The 23405-nt window shown below is 42.0% G+C and overlaps 2 protein-coding genes and 1 non-coding gene across 3 annotated transcripts; 2 read left to right on the top strand and 1 right to left on the bottom strand.

Moving 5' to 3' along the window:
• Positions 1 to 1624: 1624 nt before the first annotated feature.
• Positions 1625 to 5136, top strand: LOC120639621 (G patch domain-containing protein 8-like). The gene is made up of 7 exons (XM_039915484.1): positions 1625 to 1824; positions 1924 to 2182; positions 2946 to 3100; positions 3327 to 3470; positions 3571 to 3677; positions 3795 to 3942; positions 4643 to 5136. Exons 1-7 carry the CDS (start codon positions 1822 to 1824, stop codon positions 4727 to 4729), a joined length of 903 nt encoding a protein of 300 aa, XP_039771418.1. The 5' UTR covers positions 1625 to 1821; the 3' UTR covers positions 4730 to 5136.
• A 3495-nt stretch (positions 5137 to 8631) lies between these two features.
• LOC120639620 lies at positions 8632 to 12357 on the top strand. The gene is made up of 3 exons (XM_039915483.1): positions 8632 to 9653; positions 9801 to 9901; positions 11376 to 12357. The coding sequence occupies exons 1-3, from the start codon at positions 8950 to 8952 to the stop codon at positions 12113 to 12115; spliced, it is 1545 nt and encodes a 514-aa protein (XP_039771417.1). The 5' UTR covers positions 8632 to 8949; the 3' UTR covers positions 12116 to 12357.
• An 8197-nt stretch (positions 12358 to 20554) lies between these two features.
• LOC120643277 lies at positions 20555 to 20749 on the bottom strand. The gene has a single exon (XR_005662957.1). It is a non-coding gene; the product is annotated as a U2 spliceosomal RNA (small nuclear RNA).
• Positions 20750 to 23405: the final 2656 nt, after the last annotated feature.

Raw genomic sequence — 23405 nt, forward strand, 5'->3', positions numbered from 1 at the left:
TGCTCACTGCGAACGACTACTTCGTCTATTTCCCGGTGTCGCCTCTGCATAGCGAACACCTGCACGACATCGATTTTGATCGGCTACATCGAACAGGCTCAACTAGCGATGTCAAGTAATGGCGCATTTGGTTCCTTCGAAACCGGCCCCGCCTCTGGGTACATTCTGAACTTCATGTTCATATTTATTGTTTTTGTTACAAGTACATTGGATCATGCTCTTATTTTTATCTGTAGAAATGTCATGATTTATGCTCTCATTTTTGGAACTGAAATGAACCGTGGTTGGCCTCTAATTCCAACTTGTGGTAGAGTAAAATGATGAAAATTTAAAGAAAAATATCTACAGCCACTTAACACTAGATCATCGTAAAATGCACACCCAAAAAGAAAGGAGAAAAGATTTGCAAAATTTAAAATAAAAAATAGAAAAGAATGAATCAGCAAATTGTACACTAAACATGAAATGGTAAAGAAAGGGGGAGGGGAGACATGAAAATAAACACAACATGATCCCTAAATAAAATTCAAAGACGATGTAAAAATAACAAACAAAAAAACAAAATTGGCTGAAAGAGAAATCAAAGACTATCTAAACACAAACAAACAGCCCAACGCGTCAGGTATTGGATAATCGAAAGGTATGGAAAATGGAAAAAGTCTTATTTACCTCTCTGAATTATAGGTAGAGTTTTCGTCTCCACCTTAAACTCGAAAAGTGGGTGTTTTGCGTCCTCGGACTCGCGAAACAGGATATATGACCTCTTTAGGTGGTTTTTCTCTTTTTCTTTTATTTTTATTTTGGATAAATCTTTAAAAATTATAGTAAATCATAAAATGGAAAATAAAATTTTGTTTGACTCCACATGAGTAGCTCTATGCAGTAAACATATGATATGATATAATTTTATAAAAATTATATTTTTAGTTTTAGATATATATTTTTCTATAATTAATTCATATCTATATTTTCTTTGGTCCAATTATGTTAAAATTTTTATGGTATCTAATAATTAAATGATCGAGCTGTAGTAAAAATTTTATTCTCATTGCATCATGCATGCCAGAGTTATTGATTCATGAGTTTAATTCCAAGCTATACCAGACCTTTCAGTTTCTCAAGAATAAATAATCCAATGACCATGAAATTTTTACTGAAACTTAAGAATATAATTATTAGTGCACCGTAAAAAGTTCACCACAATTGAACCAACGAATATGTAGATATGAACTAATTACAAAAAATTATATATTTAAAATTTAAAAAATATTTTTTGCTAAATTATATCATACAATATGCTTAATGCATAGATCTACTCTTGCGGAGTCAAACAAAATTTAATTTTCTATTTTATGATTTTTTTAATTTACTATGACTTTTCAAAGATTCATCCAAATAAAACATAAAAAAGGAAAACCACTAAAACCATCCAGAGAGGTTATATATCCGGTTTTGCGAGTTCAGAGGCAAAATACCTAGTTTTCGAGTTCAAAGATAAATAGAACTTTGTTCATGAAAAAATTGACTGAAATGTCCGGCCCAATCCATCTTCTTTCTCCGGCCCAGTCCAGTCCAATTATCGGCCCAATTATACACCAACAGAAAACCTGGAGCCGCCGCAATCTCCTCTCCTCCCCGTCCCCTACCGGCCTACCCCCTCTTCGTCGGCGCTCCCCCGCCGCCGGCCGCGGCCGGCCGGCGTCCTCCCAGATCGGCGCCCCAGCCGCAGCTTTCCGCGCGTTCCGCTCCCTCTCCTGACACCCACGAAACCCCCAGTAGCAGCCCCGTCCCACTCTCCCCCTCCCTTGCTCGCGGCCAGGCATGGTCAGTGCAGCGCGGCCACTCCTACCCTTTCGATTTCGCGCGCGGCCGCTTGCTTGCTCCGGCTTCGAATCCGCGTGTCTCACTCGCTGCTGCGTGCAGGAGAACAACAAGAAGCGTTGGAAGGCGGCCCAGGAGGGGCAGGGCGGCGGCGGCAGCGGGCACCGAGTGGATCTGGATGACGAGGACGACCTCGAGGAGTTCCGGCTGCCGATGAGCCACCGGCCGACCGAGAACCTCGACACGGAGGGGCTCGAGCAGGCCTCCGTCCACACGCAGCTCACCGCCTCCAACGTCGGCTTCCGGCTGCTCCAGAAGATGGGCTGGAAGACCGGCAAGGGGCTCGGCAAGAACGAGCAAGGTATGGCACTTCGTTTACTACCACTTTGCTCCCTTCTCCGTCGTGCAACTGTACCCCCGTGCGCTCATGCCATGGATGACTCCGTCTCAGTAGCTGTTGCAGTTGAAGAATCCACAGTGAGATGATATAGAATCGGTGAATTCACATGGCTGTGGGCTGTGGCATGTCGAACGGTGTTCCCTAGTCATCGATTCATAGACATTTTAGACTGAATCCTTCGACATGCTCATGTTCATGCAATCATATGCCGGCCATGCTAGATCTCCTTGGTTGTTGAAAATCAGTCTGACGCTAGCCTCTAACTTCTTCACTCTCATTTATCTCATCAGCTGCCATAGTATAGTACACTATCAGTAGTTATTTCCTCTCCATTTTCCAAAGTTTTTGTAGGAAGAAGTGGGCACCTGTTGTTATCTGTCATGTTTCAGCAATAGCCTTCTTAACCTGTGCATATGCTTTATAATTTGCAGCACAGTGAGTAGTATATTCACCTGAACATTTGACACGATTCCAAATTTATTTTTCCACTTACTAAGTCCCGCTTGAAAGACATAAATGCTGATAATACCCTTTACATTTACTTATGTTCTGCTTTACTTTTCTTGCACTCATTAGGAGGTTTAGGTGCATAGATCCCTTTTTATATCTGTCATTTTCTACACCTGTAGCGCAGTTGATTATCAAATATTCACCTTGTATTTTTCAGCTAACTAATATGATGGTGCTTCTACACCTTAAGAATACTTATTTTGTTGTGATGCAGGTATACTAGAGCCAATAAGAGCTGACATCAGAGATGCAAAATTAGGTGTTGGGAAACAAGAGGAAGATGACTTCTTCACATCTGAAGAGAATGTACAAAGAAAGAAATTGAATATTGAACTTGAGGAGACCGAGGAACATATAAAGAAGCGTGAGGTATGCAACTGACTACTTGATCTATACATTCTTCAAGTACATTTTCTAAATAGATGCCTGACATGCTGGAAACCTATATCTAGTCGTAAGTGTTATATAGCTTGTAGGTAGCTGTGCTTTCATGATGTGAGAATGGCTAGTATCAACCATTAGAATCTTGAGCATTTCGTACACTTTTTATTTGGTGGTTTCTTTTCCCTGCTTGGTGCAAATCATGACAATCCAGGTCATAGCAGAGCGTGAGCACAAAATCCGCAGTGAAGTCAAGGAGATACAGAAGGTGTTCTTTTGCAGCCTCTGCAATAAGCAATACAAGCTGGCTCATGAATTTGAGAGTCACTTGAGCTCATATGACCACAATCATAGGAAGGTAATACATTTTGCATGCTCTTTCGACTTTCCTAATGCATTGTATTGGCTTTTTTCTGGATATGTTCGTCAGCACCATTCTTAATACCTTTATTGTGCAGAGGTTTAAAGAAATGAGAGAAATGCAGAGCAGCAGTGGTAGCCGTGATGACAGGCAGAAACGTGAACAACAACGGGAAGAGAAGGAACTAGCAAAAATCACACAACTGTATCCATTCATACTCTATTTAACGGTTTTATCGATACTAAGCTATGTTGTTCTTAAGATATGCATTAGGAAATTAGGATGTATGTGGATCATTTAATTTCCTTAATGGACCTTCAGGGCAGATGCTCATAGGAAGCAGCAGCAGAAGCAAGAAAATTCAGAGGCCCCAGCAGAGAGTGCTGCACCAAAAAACATTGCGGGCCCTAGCAATCAGGATCAGCGGCGGACATTGAAGTTTGGATTTTCCAAAATGGCTCCTTCCAAGGTGGGATGTCTTCAGAATTTGTTGCCCATTTGTTTGCATTTTCAGGACTACCCACCAAATTTCATTACTAACAGATGATTCCATAACCATATATAGTTCAGATGTTGAGTTTCAGCTGGCAATTTTTTGTGGCCACTGCTTAAAATTCTTGTTGAATTACAATTCATGAAAATTGGCTTTCCATTTCCTACAATCTCCAAGAACAAGAAGTGTTACTGCAGTTTTGACCTGTAATATGGTTTGTTCAAAACAGAGAACAAGAGTATGAGTCCGCATGCTGTATGCCACTGTCTTGCCTTTTTCTTTGATTGTTAAATTAAACTTGTACTCTCTCCATTCTCTTTTGATAGTCCTATTTCCAAAACTCAAATATTCATAAATCATAGTCCTATTTGCTATTGATAAGGACCATGGCAATAAATAGCACCAGTAACGAGGAGTTTCTAGCAAAGATATTGGAGGACTAGCAAAAAGTCTTATGTTACATTAATTAAATGATAAGCAAGGTTACTTTTCCTTGGTCATTGTGTCAAGTTGAAATAGGACTATCAATAGAGAATGGAGGGAGTAATACTGTTGTATCATTGTTACTCCAAATAATTGGTCACTCTGAGAATGCTTATTGAATCTTTCATTTTTACTGCAATGCCTATGCCTATAATTGTTAGATTAATCACATTCGTTTTTTGCACATGTACAGGTTCCAGTCGGCAATGCCAGCAAGAAACCAAAGGTGGCTACAAAAGTTTCTTCAGTTTTCGGCAATGACAGTGATGAGGACTCGTGATCTTTGCCAGAGGGTGGTAGCACTTGCATGGAAAATGACTTCAAAGGCCCCATGGGAGTGTGAGATGCCATGTATGTATCACCTTCTGTTGTGCCACTGGCTTGGTCCTGCTACGAATGGTGGGCATCTGGACAGCCTCATATGAACAAACAGGAACTTGAGCACAGCCCCGAGAATTGTATGGACTGGAGGGTACACTGTGCAAGGAATCTGTATTATTCTTGCTGGATTTTTGAAAGCTATTTATACCAATTCGTCCTTGCAGTGGGGCAATGCCCTTTAATTTGGAGACGCCCCTTTTTAGTCTGTACTATCATTGTTGGCTTTTAATGTAATACCTTTGTATTAGATGCTACTGTTGAGTCACATTTTGTATCGCAAAGTTGAAAGCTTCTTGTTCGGGTCCTCTTGCTGGTTCTTGCTCTTGAGGAAAGTGGATCACGTCAAAAGTTTCATTTAAGCAGTTTTTTCCGATTATGTGTCACTTCGATTGCTTAAACTTGCACTTAACTGCAATGAGTCGCATGTCACAAAAATGACATTTTTTAGAGAAGAATAAAGTGGAGGGCAATCGAAGTGCAAATGGATGGTCTATGGAGCCCATGACCACGAGGGTTGAGGGAGCAGGTGGCCGGGCTAGCTGGATCTGCGTCCTTGACTCCTTTGTGTTGTGGTCCATGAGAAGGGATGCATTTACAGGTAGCCATGCTTGGTCAGAGATGAGAGTTACTCGCATACACATGTGGATCACATCTCCTGCATCATGAACCTTTACTCCTCACACCTCGACAACAAGTTATTGCCCAGCACAGATCTGTGGCGTCGCCATTTGCATGCAGATCAAGTCAGTGCGTGCATTGCAAGCATGTCAGAACCGATCAGTTAGGTATATACACATGATCCAAAGATTACAGTCCAATCCAAATTCAATTATTGGTAATATTACTGTTCTTTGCTTTTGATGTCAAAGTACGTTTTAGAAGAGTTTAGCAGACTGATCTCATCTCGATTGGTCTCTTTTCTCCTCCCTTTTTACCTTTGTTGCGGTATATATTCAGACACAGGGAGAGCTGGTCCTGCATTGCATTGCATAATATGTTTAGTTGGGGTCTGCTGCGAAGTATGGTGTCATGCGAACCGGCAGCTAGCTCATCCTGAAGATGCTGTATACCTACCACGTATCATGTCTAATCCTGATGATGGTGGTGATGAAAATTCAGACAAAATATGCCATGGTTGATCTAGCGTGTCAACATTACAGCATTAATTCCCATATTGCCTTTTTCAGTCAAACATTTAACCACAGGGTGCTGATTACTGTGGTTCAGTTGAGTGATGTCTTCAGTGCTGATGTTGTTGGACAAGGCCACTAGGCCAGGCCACAAGGAGGACTGCCAAATATAAATCCATCCATAGGACTGCCAAATATAATTCCCTCCATGTGGCCAGGCAAAATTGTTATCAATTCATTCGTATTTTTATAAGGCAAAACATTTCTCCATTAATTGCATGACGCAAATAGTGTAGGTACAAAAGAGAGAGAGAAATGTTAGAAAAAATTAAAAAACCTGCAGAATAAAACCAACCGTTTAGGCGTAGCATAGACAAGAAATTGACGATTTTTCATGATGACAAATTTATTCATGGTCAGACCTGTGGTTGATCCAAAATTGTTGCAAGTGGTGGGGCAGTGAGGCAGGGCAGTGGTTGGACTTGGACATGCATGGCAGCATCTGCCTTGTTGTGTTGTGCTCTAGACTCTGGAGTAGCTAGCAGTAGGATTGACATATATTATCAGGTGATCTGTTTTTTTTTTTGATAAACTCCAGCTGATCTGTTTGAGCTTCCTCCAGCACAGCACGAGAGAGTCGCCAACTCTGTACTAAACAGATATGCTATTCTCAGCAGCTTACCTGCCTCCAGTTGCTGCTTAACTGCCCTCTCACTTCATCCTTGTCACTTTCTTGGTCTCTTCTCTCCCTTATAAACAAAATGTAATGATGTTGATGTCAGAAGATTCATCTACCTGTCCTGACCTGTTATCAAATGATTTATTAGGTAATCTCTGTCTACAGGGAGACACTGTGGTTTGCATTTCTTACCAATAATTTTGGATGGAAAAGATTGATGGTGCCAGGCCACATGGAGACAGATTGGTAGGTCTTGTGACCTTGTCCAACAACGTCAGCTATGTAGACATGGACATCTAATATCGTATACAATGCAAGATACAGTTTAAATTAAAAAATTTGCAAAATGTAACATGAAAGGAAGTAGAGTTTTCCTTCAAACAGGTGCCGAATAATTCTGCTTTCAAAAAGAAGTTAACAGGTAATTACGAATCATGAGTCGCTCGACAATTTTTTCTACAAGAAAGTACTTTGTTTCTTCAGGGAGAACCCTAACCTGTTGTAGGCTAATTCTTAGCTAGGCTAAGATGATGTCTCCTACTACCTACTATGACACGTATAACGAAACATACAGGACAGGAACAATCTTTGTTAGGGAGGGAAGTCACTGAAGAAGCTTTTCACTTTCTCTTTTCAAGGACACCGTACCTTTTTTTTCCCTCTCATCAGACATCTGCATAGCAATTCTTAATGCAAAAATAACAGCATCATGATGGATATTAATTGAGTTTGAGCTTGACTTGGTTCTACATGGTCGCCAACTGTTTATTTCCACATGGGGTTTTAAAACAAGCGCAGCAAATGTGCGGTGGGAACCTATGGAAATTTTTATTTTTAACCATTGCTCACCATCCTCCCATAGACATTTGTGACTGTATATTTCTTTTCCCAAATATTTTAGCTTAATTGTGTCCGTGGTTGTCTTTTTTAGATAAAGGAATATGAATATCCCAGTCTCTATATCAAAATGATATATCCAGCCATTATTACAAGTCACAGCTCACAAGTAAATGGAAAATAGATTACAAGCACAGCCTATTACTAAACTGCCACCCATTCCTTGAGAAGATTTTCATTGCAATATATTTCTCCCAAATATTTTAGCATAAACATGTCCGTGGTTGTCTAGATGGGGATCAATAACTACTCCTTCTAGGTGAAAACATAATTGTGTAACGTATCTATATATGATTTCTAAGTGCTCAATTATTGTCAATTTTGAAGCACAATGTTTTTTTAGTTGGAAGGCATGCCGTGTGAGATATAATTATGTATTGCTGCATATTTTCACAGAATAGACGATTTTATATGGTACTATATTTACTAAAATAATTTTCATGGTGAGGTTGATTCAAAAGCAAGGTTATGTTCGGTTGTCTTTACCTCACCTTCCGCAACCAATATTTTTCTTGCTTTCTTAAGAGAGCCAAATTGGCTCATCGACTAGCATGGCTTTTCTTGCCACTAGCATGCATGACTAGCTAGAAAGGTCCATTTAGTATGACTTCTGCTAAAGACTTTTGCATTTGAAAAAGCCAAGTGCTCCTCAATGGAAGGATTTTCTACTTATTCTCAAGGAAGCATGAAAAAAAGACCAAAGTGAGATGTGCAACTTCTGTGACCAGCTTCTTCCATAAGCTATTTTCTACATAAAGTCATAAACATAACTTATATCAACAATGTGGTGAACTAAATATTGGTGCAGAGGCAGAGAAATGCACTCTCCCTTTTTCTACTGGTATTATTTTTTTAAAAAAAAATAAACTTTCATCATCAAATTTCCCTTTTAGTGATCAACACGATTCTACCGGTACAGATTTTAGACAGTTTACATGGATATATTTGATTATTTATTGATCAAGACATACAAGGTATGATTTTGACGCCCTGTTTTAAAGAAAGGGAGGGTGTACTTGGTTCTCAGAGAGTTATCCAGATACAAAGCCTCGTTTCCTTTCAACCCCCCCCCCCCCCCCCCCCCCCCCACACACACACACACACAAACACACAACAAGAGTTGAGTTGAGGCTTCATATATGGCATACTACCCATAAGAGAGGAGACAGAGAGAGAATGGGTCATAACTACCCATAAGAAAGGGGCGGCCTTGGACACTGATGGGCACTTTGAACTAGCTGTAGCAGGTCCAACTTCCTATACCTTTCTTGCTCCTCTCATCTCCATTCCCAAGCACACCACACAACACATATACAACAAGGCTATTTAGCATATATAGGTGCAGATGTGCTAGTAGTAAGAGTGCAAAGGACACACTAGCTAGTAGTGGTAGAGCAAAGGTTTCATTCGTACATGGCTCTCGCCACTCTCCTCCCCTCCTCCTCGGCCTCCACGGCCAGCAAGGCCGCCGCCGGCGACCACTCCGACAGTCGGCGTCATGACCACGACCACGGCAGCAAGCGCAAGAAGAAGCCGCCGCCGTCACCGCAACCGTCACTCTCGTCGGCGCCAAGAACCCCGCCAGGCGCACGAAGCCAGCGCGGCATGGCCGTGGCCGCGTCGTCCAAGAAGAGTCCCAAGGTCGCCGCCGCGGCCAAGAACCGCCCGCCGCAGTACCAGCAGCACCGAGCCCAGTCGACGAAGAAGCAGGCCGCAGCGGCGGCGGCGTCCTCCTCCTCGTCCTCGTCGTCATGGGAGCAGGTGAAGAGCCTGCTCAGCTGCCGGAGCGCGACGGCGGCGGCGCGCGTGCACGACCCGGCCGCGCCCTCGGCGCTGGCGCGGCTCCGCGGCAGCGGCGCGGGGGCCTGCGGCGCCTCGCTCTGCGCCATGCGCGACGTGGTCGACGCCGCCTCCTCCGCCGCGTCGTCCGCCGCCGCCTCCGCGTCCGCCGACCGCGACACCGCCCCGCTGAACCGCCGCCGCGCGCACCGCGCTGGCTCGTCGTCGTCGTCCTCCGCTGCCGGCGGCGGCGGCGGCGGCAGCAGCCACCACTCCTCCCTGCGCGGCCTCTCCGGCTGCTACGAGTGCCGCGCCATCAACGTCGAGCCCATGTCGAGGTCAGCTCATCAAATTAATAAGCTTGTGATTTGTTAAGCTTCACTGATAATCAAGATGATTTTAAGGTAATCATGATGTGGTGATGATTGCGCCTGGCTAGCTAACCGTGATTAATTTGTTAATCAATGCAATGATTAATTAATCAGGCGGTACCCGAGGCCGAGGGAGCTGTGCGCCTGCCCGCAGTGCGGCGAGGTGTTCACCAAGGCCGACAGCTTGGAGCACCACCAGGCCATTCGCCATGCAGGTACCTTACCTTCTTAGTTGCTCTCCACTCTCGACCTCCCTTGCTTCTTGTGCATCAACAACATAGAGGGCCTGAATTTGTCATTGATTTCTATATGAAATCATATTTTTTTATGTGTGTGGGGTCAATAGTAGTACTAGTTTGTAAGAAATTTTACAGAAAGGAGACATATATGAACTTTTTTATAAAAAAAATGTTAGTGAAATATAACAAGGTTTAGGTCAGTCCAGGTAAAGCTAACATTAATGGTGTTCATGGTGAAGGCTAGAGATCTGCGAGACAGCTAGCGTCGGTGTCTGGTCAATGTGGTTTGTTAATCATGATTAAGTGGTTCTACCAAATTACTACTCCATCCACTATTATATAAAAAAAATTACTACTCCACTACGAATATACTACTCTAATTAATATTTTACAAGAGTAGTATAGTCTCTTGGCACATGTATCCATGCATGTGATGTGAGTGGAGGCAAGCTATATAAAAGCCAGATGAGAGGAGACAAACAGAAAGTTCAGGGAAGATGCTGCCCATCAAAGTTACCCCTCTGCCTCCTTTTTCATCTTTTCCTTTGTCTTTTGTGGTTTACAAGCAAGCAACAAGCACTGTATTCTCCAAAAAAGCATAAATACTACTTGTTTATGTAACCGGATCACACAAACAAATCCATGGGGCCATGATCCACCCAGCACAAACCCATCAGTTGCTTGCACTATGTATCTAGCAGCAGCAGCAGCAGCAGATGAGCAGAGGCTCTCACAGAGTACGCATATGGTGGTGCCTTTGAGTTAACAACAGTCACATGAAAGATAAAGACGCTCCACATGACTAACAGCATATAGTATTGGACATGAACAGCTTGTGGTGCAGTAGTTGACATAGTATCCATCATCCCAACTGGACTTGCAATGGTTGGTGTAGATGAGCACTATAGGCTGCAGCAAGAGCTCGAATAATTCAAAGGGACACACATAGTGATTCAGAACTTCTTGCTCAATTAGCCAGAAACAATTAAGATGATGATTGCTAACTCATCAAACATGATAAAGTTCATGCATGATGATGTGCAATAAAATAAAATAAACAAAAACAAAAAAAAGATGGCATGACATGAAAAGGCAGAGAGAGTAATGAGTCCCACTGCAATTGCATGCATGTGTGTACTGTGCCTGTACATGCTTTTGAGATGCTTTAGGTCAAGAAAGGTGTCCTGAATCACAGGACAATTGAAGCCATTTGCCTGAATGCCATGCCATTGCCATGCGTCCCCCTCTTCATTTCATCAAAGATGCCACCGGTACCTCCGTACCTGCATAGATTTCAGCACATTCATTGCACTCTGCCCACTGTCAAAGGTAGACAGACAGATTAGCAAAGCTCGCTTGCTAGAGGAGTTGATGGCCATCACATGCTTGTTGCTTTTGGTTAATCGATCGCGTCGTCTGTCTTGGCCGGGCTAATCAATGCTAGCTGCAGTGTCGGAGCTTGGGCCCGAGGACTCCGGCCGCAACATCGTGGAGATCATCTTCAAGTCCAGCTGGCAGAAGCGGGACCGCCCCATCTGCCACATCGACCGCATCCTCAAGGTGCACAACGCGCCGCGCACCGTGGCAAGGTTCGAGGCCTACCGCGACGCCGTGCGCTCCCGCTGCCGCGCCGCCGCCGCGCGGGCCGCCGCCGACGGCAACGAGCTGCTCAGGTTCCACTCCGCGCCGCTCGCGTGCGCGCTCGGGCTCAGCGGCACCACCTCCCTCTGCGCCGCCGCCGACTCGTCGAGCCGGAGTAACGCGACCGACACGGCGTCGTCGTCCTCGGCGGCAGGTGCAGGTCCTTCCTTCGCCGCCGCGTGCTGCGGCGTGTGCACGGCCATCCGGCACGGGTTCGCGCCGTGGGTGGGCGCGCACCCGCTCGGCGTGCGCACCACGGCCAGCAGCGGCCGCGCGCACGACTGCGGCGCGGCGTCGTCGTCGTCGGTGCAGGCTGACAGCGGTTGCTGCCGCGCCATGCTGGTGTGCCGCGTCATCGCCGGCCGCGTCCGCCGCGACGGCGACGCCGCCTGCACGTCCGCCGCCGGGGAGGAGGGCCCCTTCGACTCGGTGGCCGGCGAGGACGCGGCCAGCAGCAGCGTGTACGGCAACCTCGAGGAGCTCTTCGTGGCCAACCCCAGGGCCATCCTGCCGTGCTTCGTCGTCATCTACCGTGTGCTTGAATCTTAATTATATTGAATGCTTCTTAATCACTTCATATACATTTTGTACTACTAAAGAAGAATGTCGCCAAGATCATGTCTGTTAGTTTTTCTTCCCTTTTCTTGTAAAAAACTACGACTTTTATATGCCACATAAATATTATGCCTGTAACATTTTATTTTGTAGTTGCATCGTCAATATATGTATATATATGAAAAATTAAAGAAGGATGAGTTGCTAGTTTAGTTAATGTGATGATTCAATCTTTTGGACTTGCTATTGCATTTGTACACGGGCATGCTTCTTTCCCTTTTCTTGGAGCACACCACATATATAGGATTTATTTATTGTGATCGAGTAGTTGTGGAAGTGCTCAAGTCAACAGCTGCAGGTGGACCTTCTCATCTGCATGTTGAGGTGACTAGCCATCTTCAGATCCATCCACAGACAGGCAGAATCTCACTGGCCTCTTTGGAAGATGTTGATGGCTGCTGTTCTGCTCAAATTCTATCATATCACATCCACAAGGTCAACCACATGTGGCCGGTGGATCTCAAGAAAATGTATAATTCGGTCCTCATCTTTTCCCCCAAATTTTCCTTGGAAGAAGCAGAGGAAAAAACCTGACAGGAAAAAGACACACTTTATTTGTCTGCTCTGATCTGTTCAATAATCTAGCCTATTGGCTGAGACAAACCTTGATCCAATGAAATGGCGAATCTGAGGCTGCTATATATTGATCATGTGACGTTGTTGGCATGCGAACCCTTGTTTGTTTACTTGTAGTTGTATTTATATACAGGCATCTCCTCTAAACAGTGTGTTGAACAATAACTATCAAGTTCAGTAGGTTTCATGCCAGCCTAATATTAGGATATCCCCAAATATGTACCACAAGCATGTACAGAATCTGTCCAAATGACACTAAGTCGAACTACGTGCTCACCAACCAACAGTTACAATGTCAAAATAAAGCCTACTCACTCCGTTCTGAAATGTAAGATATTTTGTTTTGTTTTAGGTCAAAGCAGTTTATGTTTGACCAAATTTACAGAGAAGGATATTGGCATCTAACACATCAAATAAGTAAATTATAAAAATATATTTCATGACGGATCTAGTAATTCTTATTTGACATTAAAAATATTATTACTCTTTTCTATAAATTTTGTCAAACTTGAACTATTTTGACGTATGACAAAGCAAAATATCTTATATTTCAGAATGGAGCGAGTATGCATCTTACTAATTCATTAAGTCTCCCCTTTTAATAATATTTGTAACATAATCTGCCTAGATGAAAATTTTATTTCTAACACTTTCAAGATGCGCCTGGTGTCCTAGCGCTAAATACGCCAGCACAACAATGGTGCCACGCTACTTTAGTGCATCCTTGCCACTGAAGCCCTCTCTCTCTCTCCGGTCTGACCCGATCCCCCATCGAATTTGATCCGCCCGGGTTGTTTTAAAAATATTATTAGAAGAGTATATATAATCTGTCCAAACTACACAACGTAGTATCCAAACCGAGGCAGTTAAAAGGTCAAAAGCCTAACTAATCAACAAATCCACCTGGGCTGAATTAGAATTTCCACAACACACAGGTTGACCACATGTCCAAGTAGGGATGCAAGTGAGTACCCAATGGTGTTTTATGGGTCAACTAAATAATTACGATGGCATGCCATTCTAGTTCATTTCTTCTTCTAAATTAATTACGCATAATGCCATCCTAGTTCATTTTATTAAAATTTTGGGTCGACCCAATGACCCAAAATAAATATAACTTGCATCCCTATGTCCAAGGATAGTACCATGTGCAGGTCTCCATTTGATGATGAGTTGATGACGCATTCGTCATGTCAATTGTGGCATAATGTTGGATTGGTCATTGCTGACTAGTATCTCTGGATATTTCAGAACAATGCTACATTAAAATGTACAAGTTCAGGGCTTAAAATGCTTGAAGACCATTTTTTTGCACCAAATTAAGGAAGTTGTCCCTTTTTTGCTCTGTTTTCACCATATGATTATCATAGCAAATAATTTGATCCTTGCAGCATGGAAACATTCTCACTCTTCGAACAAGACCCTACTTTGTTGTTTCTTTCTTTATCTATGCACAACCGGACCAGACAGTGCACACCCTCTAGTCACCAATATGACATTTTGGATAAGATATGTTCGAAATTGTGAAGCCTTGAAAATACTTCGAAATTTGAATACAGCTGTACGATTTCCATACCGTCCATATACTTTAGTTTGATTAAATGTAAGTCAAACTGTAGCATTTTTAAAATGAAACGCGCCTTGTATTTATGAGCAGAGAGAGTAATAAAGAGAGTGGAGCCATGTTGGCCGAGGTTCACTTGCCCCTTGTCGAATTCATGACTACTTGGCTTGGGGTCCTCAGTCCTCTGGCCTTACGGCCTGGCACATCAGTATAAACTCTCGTGGTGTCCCGTTGATATCCAAATGGTCCTCCACACTGTCACAACAGTGTATCGATCATGTCAGCCTGTGAGTGTGCAATGAACTACCATGAATGGCACACAGCCATAACGTGAAAACGAGAAGGCAGCGAACATGGCATGGCTACATCATGTACTATCTCTTAAACGGATTTGATCATTAAGGTTGTCCGTTCGAAATCCTTGTAGGGTCATCTGATTGTTACACATGAGATACGAAAACTTTGCACGGTCCAACTCACAACTTTAGTTTGTCTAAAAAAAACTTTGCAAGACGACCTTAATTTCCCATCGAAATAATGTGATGTATCAAAGATAAATGTGGTGATGTATATGGTGCACCCCTCTCATTTTCACACTGGACCCAGGGGTAGATGCAGGATGGTAAACTAGGGGTGCTCGTTTTCCCCTCTTCTTCCTCTTCTTGATTTCTTCTTCCTCTTCTTCATCTATAGCTACATTTTTTTTGGGGGGGTTGGGGGGGGGGGGGTGGCTTTGGGAGGCTCCATGGCTGGATCCTCACTATTGCCGTGCCCTAAAAGACGAGCAGATTAGAACACAATGTATAAAGCTTGTTTGGAATGAAGGAAAAGAAATAAAAAAGGAAACAAAGGGATGACAGATAGAGATTATGACAAAATAGAGGAATGGAAAATGAGGCTAGGCCAAGAAAGCTTCTTTTTCTCTCCCTCCGTCCACTAAGTTGCACCTCGCTTCGACCCTTGTTTGGTTCACAAGGGCTAATCATTAGTTCCATCATAGTAAATATTTAGATGCTAATTAGAAGGATTAAATGTAGATTAATGATAAAACTCATTTCATAACTCCTAGGCTAATTCACGAAATGAGTCTGTTAAACCTAGTCAGTCCATGATTAGCCAATGCGATGCTACAGTAACTATGTGCTAATCATGGATTAATTAGTCTTAATAGTTTCATCTCGTGATTTAGCCCTAGACTTCTACAATTAGTTTTATAATCAGCTTATGTTTAATCTTCTTAATTGGTATAAAAATATTCGATGTGACCGGGCTAATGTTTAGCCCTTGTATCCGAACGAGGATATTTACTGTTCATGTTTCCTGTGGTTCAAAGGGAAAGCATAGGAAACTTTCCCGAGGAACCAATTCCTCCAAAATCCTTTGAAGTTTCTTTGATCCAAACGGTCCTGAAAACAATATCTGTGTTTCATGTTTATATTTAAATTAAGCTGCCATAAAAAAAAGCAAGGATTGCACTTTTGTCAGACTTGGTGCCATATGCTGTCTACTTGCCACATAGATCAGTAGTGTACCTGCAGGACATATGATATGTTTTTGCCACTTGTCCCAAGGCCTTGACTTCGTGATTGCAGAATAATGGCCTCCCTAGATCCATGTTGCCTGGCAACAGGATGCTGTGTTGGATCGAGGCTTATACTGACACGTTGTCCCTGACTGCATTGCTTGGAAGAATCTCTTGAATTCTTTATGTATTATTGGGCACACTTTCGGCGAGGGTAAAGTGTGAATGAAGCAATTTCTGGGTCGGCACAGATATTGTTGGGCGATTGTTACTCCGTTCTAAAATATATGTCGTTTTGCCTTTTCTAAATTTATAGTGTTTGCTATGCACTTAAATATAATATATATCTAGATACATAGCAAAATATATAAATCTAGAAAAGTCAAAACGACCTACATTTTGAAACGAAAGGAGTACTTATTTTCTTCAGCATCGCCCTTTGTACTAAAAATCCTAATTTTATATAGTGAAGATTCTTTCTAAAAGGAAGTATGTACTCAAAGAATGTGGTGATGTATTCAAGGAAAAAAAAATAAAGGCTTTAAGAGTATGATCAAATTAGAGTAAATTGTACCCACCATACAACTAGTATGGTTTTATCACTTTGGCCAAACAAGTTGTAAAATATGCAAATGGGTGTATGAACGGTCTTATTCATACGTGCACCACACTACCGCACTACCAAGCGTATTTTGCTACGCCTGATGGTGCATTATGAGTATATATATGACCGTCCCGGTGGCGGCGGCAGCTCGTGGCTAAGCCGAAGTTGGCTCATCAGCTCGCTATGTCTCCCTTTCCCATCTCCCCCCCCCCCTCCCACCTCCCTCCTCCCCCGGCCTCCAAACCTTGTTGTTCCTCCTCTGCCGCCGACCACCGGGTTAGATCTATGGCTGACCTTTGGAGCCGGCACTCCGGCGGCTCCGTTGTGTCTTGTGGCCATGCACATGGGCCATGGGCTCGTCGCTGCGCTGCCACCGCTTGCCCCAGGTGCGAGCCACTGGTGTCTCGAGTGGCGGGGGCCATGGCCATACCTTTTCCACCGTTACTCTCGGGTGTTCGGGGGCCACTGCCACAGTCGCTTGCCTCGGGGTGCTGTGCCTCGCTCCAGGGTATTGTGCCTCATTCTCGGGTGGCCTGGGGAGTAGGACTCCTAGGGGCTGGTTGCCAGCCTCCGACCTGGGGTGTCGACCTCCAGTCACCCGTCTGGGCATGCAGTTGGCTTCTACTACCCACTGGCCACCCCTTCTGGTGGAGGTTTGGGTGCGGTGCTAACCGGCGGGTTCTGCTGCATCGTGGTGGCATTCGGCTCTTGGGAGGGAATCGAGTAGTGGATGCGAAAGCCTAGGGTCCACTTGCTGGCAAATTTATGGAGATGCCCCTAGTTTCGTTTACCTTCTTGGAGGTGTCATTCTTCCCCTTTTTCCCACCTCTCCGGTAAGCTTTCCATGTGAAAGCCTTGACCATGTTAGTCGGACAACGACTGTGCCTGTGGCGTTGCTCCCTCACTTGAGGCATCGTCTTGGAAGCTCTACTGGTGGTGGTCGTCTACTCTCCTCAGAGAATTTCCATTTCTACGCCTACCTTCACTTTGTTTTGCTTGCATCATCAAGGTTGCGCTGATGATTTGCCATCCTTCTCTTTGTTGGAGGATACTTTACCGCCGTTTCTACTATGGCGGATGCTTTGCCGCCATCGCCCTGTTGCATTTTTTGAAGATCGTTCCAGGCGGATGCTTTACCGCCTTGATTGGTTGTTGGGTGGATGCTTTGCCATCTTTGTTGTGTTGTAGACCTTGCACCCTTAACGTTGTAGTATGCTTTAGCAGGTTGAGTGATGTGGTCGTGGCTAGGTTTGTGGGTTCCGGTGAATCTCCTCCCCTGATGTTCTTGCTATTTTTCTTTGATGTTGGGGTGGCCTGCCACTTGCTTGGTGGTACTCTGCTTCCAGCTTAATAGCTTCTGCCTATCAAAATTTGTAATGGTCGTATTGCGTTTCTCTTATTGAAATATCTGTCATGCACATTCGCAAAAAAAACAACCGCAAAATTAAATCATAGAGCTTTTGCACCAAAAGAGGCTGTTCATTTTTTTAGCCTGTTACACTTTATAATTATCATAGGAAATAATTCAATGCTAGTAGGAATTTGGAAAAACTCTCATGCGTCAAGCAAGAAAATAGAGACATTTTAAAAAATGTATAGATTTAATAAAAAGTGCTTTATTGGATTCAATCAGCCATATTACCAAGGCTATTACTCTGCCACCACGGAGTTAGGCCTCCCCAACAATAGCACGTCAGCTAGCTTAGAGCTAGCTGACCTAGGATTGCTGCCGATGTGGATGGGATCGAAATTGCAAAAACCTTCGCGCTAGCGTGGGATCAGTAGACAGACGGAATCGTGCACCGAGGAATACCGGGTCCCACCACTTGAGTATCCGTTCATCACCCTACAGCTCTTCTATTTCCTGGAGCCTGGAGGACCCCGCTGCCGCCGAAGGAGAGAGAGCTGCATTAAGTTACTGCTGTTACTTGGGCCTCTTCCATGTCAGCTCATGCTCCATGTCAGCTAGCGAAGTTGCCAACCCTGTTGGACACAGCTTTAAGGACTATAAAACAAGATAATTAAGATACAGTAACTACATGTTTCTGGGATAAAAAAGTAACTACATGTTTCTGGAAAAAAAAAAGTAAGAATAATGTGGTCGTGTTTTATAGTGCCCTCCACCGAGATCGCTTGGTTCACTTTATGAGTTTTGGATGCAGTTTGTTGCTAAACCAGTATTTTGGTTGCTACTTTCATTTTTCTTTCTTCTTTTAAGAGAATCCGGAATTCTGAAGTTTGGTCATACAAGAAGTCAAGAACACAACTGGAAGCAGCCATGCATTAGATCTGGTAACATTATTGCGGTGTTCTGGAAGGCCCAACATATGAACAGCATCGACAGACAGGTCCAACAGCAGGGTGGCAGCATAAGCCCAGGAACAGGAACTGATAATTGAACCCAACCCAAGGAGAATACTGTTCAAGGGCGACCAAAATTAATTGATATACAATCTCGCCAATACAAGACTTGATTAAGCTTTGGTCTAAAAAAGACTTGATTAAGCTTATAGGAACAAACATTTACTGAATTTGATTTGGTTGGCAAGGCATTATGGTGACCTTCCCTATAAATAATTGATATTGAATCGAAGTGAGCCCATGGCCCACATACCAGTTTAATAAGAACAGAAAAATTAATAAGAACAAAAGGCAAAGAAATGTATCAAATGTACATGCAACTACATTTTGCACGAACGTGGTACTAATTGCGCGGAGGTGCTTGGCTACTCGATGTGGTACTAATTAAACAGTTCGATGCGGAGGACAAGCATGTTAGGGAACTGTTTCCGCCCAAGTCAGAGCGACGACCAGTACCATACGTCCACACCTGATTTCAGCGTGCTATTAATAAAGTTTACCGAAAAAGATTTCAACGATTTTGGTCATGGTGAGCCAAGCTCGGGCAGAAATGGTTTTTGTTTTTAAGAACATACAAGAAATGATTTTGCTGGTGGTAATGTTAATGCACTATCTATATAGTTAGTATATTTATGCTTTTGGTGGTAGATGGCAGGTATGCCGTACGACATGGCTTGTGTTTCTTGGTAACTACTGGCAAGACCAGGAACGTCTAGATTCAGTGTTGAAGATAACACGGGCGACATGCATGTTGGGGAGAAGAACTACAATTTTGCTTGGACAGTTGGACTCTCACACTGCAAGTTATTGTTCTGCAGACTGCAGTTCTCAAATTTTTCGAACGAAGTTCGGCTGATTAGGCATTAAGCTGAAGTGCAACTATGTGTTTAATGCCACGTCAGCACCATCTGTTAGGCCATTGGTGATTCGAGTCAACGTTGCCAAGAGCAAATTTAGGAGAATGGGCGAGACATCCTTCAAACTTTAGGACTAGTGATGAAATTTCAACGAAATACATTATCATGATGGAGAAATGGCTGCAGTTGTTGGCGCGCCCATTAATTTGGTTGTGTGATTTTTCATCAAAAAAGTTGGTTGTATATATGATCTTAAATTTGGTGCTTATATTTACTCCGACGGCTGTGTCATATAACTAATAAACCGGTATTTTGGCTTGTATCAAGGACCCGAATGTCTACATTGTTATGCTCGACGCAAGAGTTTATGAAACAAAGAATCAGGGTACAGTTGGCGGGCTGGACTGTAAGGCCACTTCCAATGAGAGTTTTATAAGGGTTTCATGCACATTGATTATAGTATGTTATGTAGGATTATATGATGACATGGCATAGAATTTAAGAAGAAAGAGAAGAAACCAGTTTTATCTAGATGAAACTCTCTCTACACGAATACAAATACTCTATGAGTCTTAAAATTAAATGCAACATAGATCTCATGAAACCACAACATTAAATTATGCATTGAGAGAGATAGTTTCAAACATTGTTTCATAGTCTTTTTTGCTTACATGGCTATGTTGGAAATATCAACATAAAACTCTCCACTGAGATTAGCCTAAGTACCGATGACCCGGAAAAACCAACATCAACAAAAAGGATAAATACTAATTGTATGGCCCATCTGTAAGGTCTTAGCCAAGCATTAGAAATTAGAACTCTATTGTCAACAGCCTTAAAACTCCACTATCATTCAACATAATAATTTACTAAATTTTATTTGATTTGGTTGGGGTGTGCCAGGCCTAGGCAGTAGTGCAATACCTGGGCGACACAAAAGAGTCCTAATGGCAAGCCATTATTGTGGACTCTCCCCCATAAAAAATAAATTTAATATCAAAGTGGGCTATGCCCACATATCAGATATTAAATTGATAAGAACAGATACTACACTTGATCTTAGCCAAAAGGCCGAGAAAGGTATGAGTTGCAATGGTTAGCTACAACTTCTTTTATAGCGCACAGTCATGGGTGTACCCCCTAGCTACTCGATGTGGAACTAATTAAACAACTACTGCTGTACACCTCTACCAAAGATCTCCTTGCTCCCCCGTGGGCTGTAATACTTGTTGAGCACTATACTTGTTTGCTGGGCCCAATTATTAAGGCCAGCCCACAGTCAATCAGCTGGAGAAGAAATTATTTATCTTTTCCTTCCGTTTTGAGCTGTTAGGTATGTGGATGGAGCCTTTGTTGTACACATATTACATTGATGGCAAAATAAAATAAGATCTGCCCCGAAACGTTAGGGCGGGGTTAGACGTCGCTTCAGGCGACATTTGCGCCAAAGCGTCACCTGAAACGAAATTAATTTCCTCCTCGAGAGATTTGAGAATGTGCACGTTGCTTGCTGCTGGGCCGAATCTCAGGCCCGTTACCAGAATTTTGTTCCGACTGTTTCCGCGTTAACCGCGCGTTACCGATTCTAACATTAACTCATCAACTAGCAGTCCGATCTTGCGAACGCTTCGGTGCAAGAGATATTGCAGTTAAAGATGCTACATCTACGCCTCGGCATCCGCGAGCAGCGTTGAGCTGTCGATGGATTTGCATGTCATGTGGGAGGCTTGCATGCGCGTATGCGAATGGATTTGCATGCAGCAGAGGTAGAGTGTGTCAGCCCATCAGGCTTGCTTGCGTGGGAGATTATGACGCAGAATTAATCAGCCAGTGGCGTTAATCGAGAAATATTAACTCACAGGAGAGAAGATTACTGTGTATTTAACTATCTCCTTGGTCTGTGTACCCAGATGAAATACGACATCTAATAAAAAATGGAGGGAGCATTACTTTTCTTAACAGATGATTAGTCCTTTCAATAATAAATGCATGCATGCATGCAGATGAAGATAAATTGATGATATCACTCACATGCAAGGGGAGTTCACACTCAAAAAAATCTATAAATCTTAAAGTGTGCGTCCAAATTAGATTGCAATTGCACCATTATCTTTTTTATGATAAGATCTTTAAAACAAGGCATGACTTGCTTATGTTTGCATGATTTTTTTTAAAAATAATTTTAATACTAAATAATTATTTTCAACTACTGGGAACAAATATTTTAACAACATGAATAAATTATTATATTCTATGAACAGAAAATTAAACATGACAAACAGATAATAATGTACTACAAACAAAATTTTAATGAAAAATATCGCCAACAAATAGATCAATGTTATAGAATAATTTAACCTACAAAGGGAATAAATAATTTAACATTGTGAACAAATTAGTTATATGCAGAAAAATAATTTTACATGAAGAACAAATGTAGCTACGTACGCGAACAATTTAATCTACACGGCGAAAAAATAATTTGACATTGGGAATAAATTAGTTACACATAGAAAAATAATTTTACATGAAGAACAAATGCAACTACATAATAAAAATATTATCATGAGGATGTATACACGTGCTAAACAAGTTAGTATATAAAGGAAATAATCATTTCACATACCAACTTATGAGTCTGCAATACAAATAAATTAGAATACATTGTATGCCTCGTTATTAAAATATGCACAAATAATTCTGTACTACTATAGAAAAGGATAAATATAGATCAATTAACGTGTGATTATATAAAAAATAAATATGGTTAATATAAATTATAAAATAATAAATTATAAATTCAGGTAAAAATTATGTATGTGACTTTCATAATCAGAAAATAAAATTAAGAGAGAATAATAAATAAAAAGATGAGGATAAATAAATTAAAATTAAATGGATGGAAGGAACTAGGAAAGAGAAAAAAGAACAGGAGAAGAAAATAAGAAATATAGAACATGTACAGAGAGAGAAAGAAAAACAAAATGATAGAGACCGCATAGCGAAAAGCATGTAAGTTGCGCTCATCATAAAAAAATAATAGAACTTGTCAGACTTCCCACCTAATCTGGAGAATAAAACGAACCACAATAATATATATTGGGCCAAATATGTCATCAAATCAGCCCAAAAGTGAGAGGTACTTCAGGCGATGGATCACTAGTTTGTAGCACGAGCGACAACTAGTCTCTCCGATTATATATTACTTGAAGCGATAGTTTTGAAACCGTCACCTGAAGCGCGTACATAGATAGAATCTTGGGCTCTAATTAAGGTCATTTAAGATTGACTGTTTTGCATTATACTTTCATTTAAATAAAGAAAACCCTCTCAAAAAATTAAATAAAGAAAAAAGATTCTCTGGATGCAGAAGAGAAAAGAGATGACGTCACCTTTGTGTATGCAAACTTGAAACTAAAAAAAGCTATAAGTATAAAATTGGGCATCCAAATTTAATTTGAATTGCACCATTATCTTTCTTATAACATGATCTTTAAAATAAGAGCTCACTCACCTATGTTTGCATGATATTTATTAAAAAAATTTTAATACTCAATAATGAATTTCAGCTACTGGGAACAAATATTTTAATAAGTCGAACAAATGATTATTTTCTATGAACAAAAAGTTAAACAGAATGAACAAATAATAATATACAACGAACAAAATATAACAATCACGAACATTTGATTATATAGGATAAATAATAAAAAATGAATATTGCGAACAAATGAGTCAAC

The sequence above is a fragment of the Panicum virgatum genome, chromosome 7K (genome assembly GCF_016808335.1).
Source record: "Panicum virgatum strain AP13 chromosome 7K, P.virgatum_v5, whole genome shotgun sequence".
Lineage (NCBI taxonomy): Eukaryota > Viridiplantae > Streptophyta > Magnoliopsida > Poales > Poaceae > Panicum > Panicum virgatum.